Source organism: Zea mays, chromosome 4 (assembly GCF_902167145.1).
Source record: "Zea mays cultivar B73 chromosome 4, Zm-B73-REFERENCE-NAM-5.0, whole genome shotgun sequence".
NCBI classification, from domain to species: domain Eukaryota; kingdom Viridiplantae; phylum Streptophyta; class Magnoliopsida; order Poales; family Poaceae; genus Zea; species Zea mays.
Window position 1 is genome coordinate 80,383,457 of NC_050099.1, and position 6,004 is coordinate 80,389,460.

General features: G+C 40.5%; 1 protein-coding gene across 1 annotated transcript; it reads left to right on the forward strand.

Moving 5' to 3' along the window:
* The first annotated feature begins 325 nt into the window (after window positions 1–325).
* Window positions 326–5,608, forward strand: LOC100282613 (ubiquitin-protein ligase/ zinc ion binding protein). The gene is made up of 7 exons (NM_001155521.1): window positions 326–677; window positions 782–915; window positions 1,266–1,458; window positions 2,430–2,537; window positions 3,046–3,624; window positions 5,017–5,193; window positions 5,283–5,608. Exons 1-7 carry the CDS (start codon window positions 540–542, stop codon window positions 5,454–5,456), a joined length of 1,503 nt encoding a protein of 500 aa, NP_001148993.1. The 5' UTR covers window positions 326–539; the 3' UTR covers window positions 5,457–5,608.
* The last annotated feature ends 396 nt before the right edge of the window (window positions 5,609–6,004 follow it).

A 6,004-nucleotide genomic window follows, 5' to 3' on the forward strand; every position in this document is an offset into this window, starting at 1 on the left:
CTTGTAGTGTGTATTTAAACTTGTAAATTTCAGATTACGCCTATTCACCCCCTTCTAGGTGACTTGCAGTGAGCTCTGAAAAAGATAATGTGGGCTATGAGGTGTTAAAAAGCTAAAAATCATTTAGTGAAACCACTAAAAACCGCTAAAGTTCTTCTATGTGTATCTTTATAGTTTTATCTGAAAAGGCGCTAAAAATATGTTCAGAGATACTTTCAGTTACACTACGCGAAAGTCGACTCAAAAAAATTGTTTCCTATTATATCTATCTCTTTGATTTGGTTTTTAGCTTTTAAAAAATAAAAACCAAAGTCAAAATCCAAATCAAACCCACCGTTACTTCAGCAACCGCCGCGGTAACCTGAAAAATTTTAAACAAGGAAGGGAAACACAAAAGGTGGAAGGGAAAAGGGTTTGATTTCCCCACTCCTGTAGTGCCGCCGCCGTGTTCCGGTGATCCGCCATCCGCCTCCGTTCGCCGTCCCCCGCTTGTCCCGTTAGTGGTTTTCGTCCTTCTGGTTCACTCGCCGGCGGACTACATGCTGATCGACGGGATGAGGTCCGTGGTCGCCACGGTGAGCGGTTACCACGGCGACGAGCGGCATAGGCTTGTAAACCTCATTGCGGAGACCGGTGCTAGCTACGTAGGATCAATGAGCAGATCCATCACCCACCTGGTAAGCCACTACGCACCGCCAGCTGGCTGGGCATCGATTTTTAATTGGGCGGTTTGATTCCACGTGATGTGAAATTGGATCTGGTGCGTGCTACTGTCGGGCAGGTGTGCTGGAGGCTCGAGGGGAAGAAGTACGACATCGCGAGGAGGCTGGGGACACGCGTTGTGAGCCACTGGTGGTTCACGGAGTGTCTCAGGGAGGGGAGGCGCCTCCCAGAGGACCCGTACTTTATGGTAAGGTAGGGGCGATTTTTCTTCAACTGTTTTGAAATTGTGACATGATTAGACAAGTACTCTGTTGTTGTTTCACCTGGACGAATCCATTGGACAAAATTTGAAACTGGAAATAGTAATTATGTTTCGCCCGACAGCCTTGACAGAACGAAATCGCTATGGAGAGTTCTAACCCATCTCACTTTGTGTTCTTAGATTTGTGCATGTTGACAGTATTTCTCAGGTAAAACCCTTTCGATTAATAGTTGCGAAGAAGCAGTGACAGTTCCTGTAAACTACAAGTCCCATATACTATCTTATTCTGTAAAACTGTTGGCTAATTTCTCAGAAAAAAACATTTCTGCCTGGTACACAGTGGTGAAGAAGCAGGGCCAGTCCCAGAGCTGCCTTCTCGTTCCCGTAAACAAGTCAAGAAAAATGCCATCATGGAGGACAGAGTTTTCCAAGAGTTACCTGATGATTTCTGGGACACTCCTCGAGCTAGAGCCAGCTATAAAGTTAAGCTTGATGATTCTGATTCTGATTTTGAGTCTGCCCTGCTAGAACAAGTAAGAATCATAACCTTCATTCCATTTTGTTCCTGCATGCAGACCCATGATGTTGTATTGTCTAATCCAGTGTGCAATTCATCATGTTTCTTATATCTTGATGATTCTGATTTTGATTTTAAGTCTACCCTGCGAGAATAAGTAAGAATCATAACCTTAATTTCATTTTGTTCCTGCATGCAGACCCATCACCCATGATGTTGTATTGTCTAATCCATTGTGCAATTCATCATATTTCTTATATCTCTATTCTACTACTTTAATGCTATGTTTAGCATGTGTAATATTTCCCAATCATGGTTCAGCTAGAATCTGTTGCAGTCGAATATGAGGGCAACAGTTATTGTATATTAGAATATGACCTTCCATCTATGCATAAAGCATGGCTGCCAGCTGGTTGAGTTGATAAGTCTGATTATATCTGATAATTGGTAATTTATCAGGCGATAAATTTAAATTTATGGATGAAATTTGACTGAAAATGGGGAAAACATGAGTTTGACCATTTTTTTCAAATCAAGTATGATATATTGGTATGTTTATAGTTTATAGGACCTCATCGATATCACCAACACTTTGCAACGTACTGCTGAGATTCTGGTAGAACTAACACCACATAATCTAAGCTGAATATAAAGATATGTAGCTCTCTTGTGTGTCCGATAAAAGTATGTATTTCTTCAATTTGAATTGTCAAACTTTCATGTTATACCTAAGGCCTAAGCATAAAACTATATTCCCAAAAAATCTCGAAAGTGCGCTGGACCTACATTTGTTCTTCATTTTGAATTATGGCATTCTTAATACTTCTCTTACCCTTTAATAGTGTCATGTAGCAGTTGATAATCAAATGTGTGTTCACCGTGAACTTACTTTTCCAAAAATAACGATGCATATTGTACTATCAATTTTCTGATGGAGCTTGGTTGACCTGCTGACTTCATGATTCTGTGGGTGATGGGAATTCTAAGAAAAATCATTCACCAGACGTTAAGAAAAGGAGAAAGCGTATGAAGCATGTCAATACATCAACGGACAGAGATGTCTTAAACCTGCAGGATAATGTGTCAAGTGTCATGGTAATATTTATATGCAAGTTTATATTTTATCAATCCCTTTTTTTGTTGAACTATAACCTAGAAATTTTAGGTGTCATATGCTTACTTTCCTGAAATATCTTAATTTGTTATGAACCTCAGTAGTCTGATCCTGAATCCTAATCAAGCACCTTTCAATAGGTTCATATTTTTGGTGATTGGTTTTTGTTTAACAATTATATTTGATGAACACACAACTTGATACACGTTAGCTTAATCACACAAAGAAAATGATTCATTACCTCATGTACAGTTTCTTAAGAACGTCAGGCACCGCTGCTTTATGGTGACAAGTATTATCTTACTTATGGAGGTGGCATTAATTAGTTTTTGTGTGTTGTCCATGTTGGAGACAAAATCAATGTTGTGACCGTTGCATCTCATAGCTTGCACCTGTTTGGGTGTATATGTTTTGATGATTTTTTTTTAATTTCCACTTGTTATGAAAATTTTATTTGGAATCTTATGGACGTATCAAATGACAATGCAGGCAAGACAGTGCCTTCATATCTCAAGTCATAGAACGTCCCAGAGCACATCAAAGCATAAGGGAAACTTGTCACACTTGCTTCACAATGAAGTTCCTATCCGGATGGGAGAAAGGAACAATCTTACTGAAAACTCTGAAAATGATAGTTTGTCTGACAGCTTCAGTGAACCTCAGACTTCAGATACTCTGTGTATAGAAGCTCAAAGAAAATCAAGTGCACCATCATCATCACTTAGACAAAGTACCCTAGATTCTCTATATGAATTTGGTGAAACTAGTAGGCATGAACCAGCAGGAAGAAAAAAACTAGACAACGTTGAATTAAGGGAGACTTCAAGAAGCTTACTTCCATTTGATTTGTCAGGACAGGAACCAGCTTTCTGTACTCAGGAGCAAGTAGATAAATGTAGCCTTGGCACTCTAGCTGATAAAAAACCCATGGAAAAATCATCTAATATGGAAAGGCAACCAGAATTATCATGTGTCATATGCTGGACAGATTTTTCTTCTACAAGGGGCATCTTACCATGTGGACATCGATTCTGTTATTCATGCATTCAAGGATGGGTGGATTGTCTGGTATGTATCAGTTTGATTCATGTTTCTTAACCTTTTCTTATATTATATATTATGTTCTTCATGCACTCAATATTTTGGAGTTGTATCTATTTCGCTACCAGAACCCACTTGCCTTATTGAACCTGGTTTGGTTCAGACTAAGACAGTTGAGAATGTACTGATGCAGATTCAAGATAGCTTTATGCCATGTCTGAAATAAATGGTACCAACTCATAAGGGCTTGTTCGGTTAGGGGTGGATTGAGAGGGATTGAAGGGGATTCAATCCCCTTCTATACAAATTTAAATAGGAGGAGATTTAATCCCCTCTAATCCCCCTTAGGCCTTGTTCGTTTCTGTCGGATTGTACCCGGAATCGTTTCAGCTAATCAAAGTTTATATAAATTAGAGAAGCAATCCGGTTAGTAATCGTTCCGACCCACCAATCCGGCATAAACGAAGAAGGCCTTAAACCCCTTCAAACCGAACAAGGCCTAAAGGGGCAGATCCAGTGCCGAAGGCTCTCACATGAGTGTAGAGATGGCAATAGGTAAAAACCCGCTGGGTATTACTTGCCCAAACCCATACCCGCGAAGAAAAAATACGCCCGCTAAAAAACCCATACCCATGACGGGTATAAAATTGTGCCCAAACCCATACCCATGCGGGTTTCGGGTACCCAACGGGTTTTCTATACCCACTAACATCAACATAAAAAATAATTTATCATGTAAATGACAATCAATACATTAATAAGCTAGCATAAATGGAACAAGTGATAACTAATTTTAGCCTAAAATTTGTTACATGAAGTTTATTTCTATTAGAACATATTCAATTAATAATATTATGAGACATATTTATAAGGAATGTTTATTCTAAGGTGGGTTTTAAAAACCCATGGGTTTGCGGGTATGGGTAGTGGAAGAACAAACCCATGCCCACGTACCCGTTGGGTTTCCATTTGAACCCATTAACAAACCCATGGGTAGAGAAATTGACCCAAACCCATACCCTAATAGAGCAAAAACCCACCGGGTTTCGGGTAGCGGCTACCCATTGCCATCTCTACATGAGTGAGGTTTAGGGAAGGGATAAACCGAGACAAACCTCGTCTGCAAATACAGAGAGGCTGCATTGAACCCGCGAACTAGTGACTCAGTGAGACAGTTCTCACCACTGCAACTAAGCCTGCCCTTCGATAAATCGATACCAACTCAGGAAACATGAGTATGAAGTCAATACTCAATAAAAAAGAAACACAACTAATACGTTACATCCAATTACTGACAAGTTTTTCTCCAAAGGGATTAGCAATAGCCTCACTTTGCTCTAGTATATTTAGTTTCTTTTTCCATCACCATTAATGTTCAACAAGCAATGGCTATTCTTAGAGTTGCATCCTGCGTTTCAGGCTTCTAGGGGTAAAGTCTCAACATGTCCCCTTTGCAAAGCCAGTTTCACATGTATCAGTAAGGTGGACGAGGCAGGCACCTCAGATCAGAAGATATACTCGCAGACCATTCCCTGTGAAGCTTCTACTGATGTTTTTGTGTCGGGCAATGTAGGCTACGATTTCTCTCGACCAACGGTGAGATCTTGTTGTTCCATGTACCCTTGCCGCTTAATCAACTGGATCTGCAATGCTTACCCCTCCTGTAAATTGAATCTATTGTCTAGTCTGGGCAAGGAGCATGCTACCAGTGTCACTTCCGTGAGCCCGAGGAGCTTCTTCTAAGCTGCCACGTCTGCAGATCACAGTGGGTACACTCGTACTGCCTTGATCCTCCGCTGACTCCTTGGACATGCATGCACTGCAGAGACCTGCGTATGCTGTTTCACCGGTATCGTTAGCCCCAGTTATGGTACTCATGTCAAACCTTAATTGTTGGAGGAAATTGTATCAGAAGGCATGAACACCATTTGATTACTGAGATGTAACTGCCAAGTTCCATTTGATGTCTATACTCTAACATTGATTACTGAGGGTCGATGTGAGCTTTTTTATCTCAGTATCTTCTCTGCATAAAGAACTGGAAACTAGTGTCAAATGTTGCCTCCCAAAAATGTGACCTCCCGAAAACGGTTCGCGCGTCCGCCCGAGAGATGGGCTGGCAGGGGGCTCGGCCCAGCGCGGGGAAAAAGTGAAGGGAGGATTGGGCCCGGTACAGGGGTAAGGAGCAGTTCCCTTTATTCTTTACTTATTTATGAGACTAGGTCAGTACCCGTGCGTTGCAACGGGAACATATAATACCATGATAACTTATATACAAAATGTGTCTTATATTGTTATAATAAAATATTTCATAATTCATTTGTGATCCTAGCCATACATAAATTTTGTTATTTTAATTTAGTTGTTTCACTACTATATTGCAACCATCAGTATCATGCAGACTTCG

Excerpts from the sequence above, each read along its gene's own strand:
- LOC100282613 (NM_001155521.1), top strand. The coding sequence starts at position 540 with ATGCTGATCGACGGGATGAGGTCCGTGGTCGCCACGGTGAGCGGTTAC. Across the intron at positions 916-1,265 it reads GACCCGTACTTTATGGTAAG|TGGTGAAGAAGCAGGGCCAG; the intron begins GTAGGGGCGATT and ends CCTGGTACACAG. Across the intron at positions 3,625-5,016 it reads AAGGATGGGTGGATTGTCTG|GCTTCTAGGGGTAAAGTCTC; the intron begins GTATGTATCAGT and ends CCTGCGTTTCAG.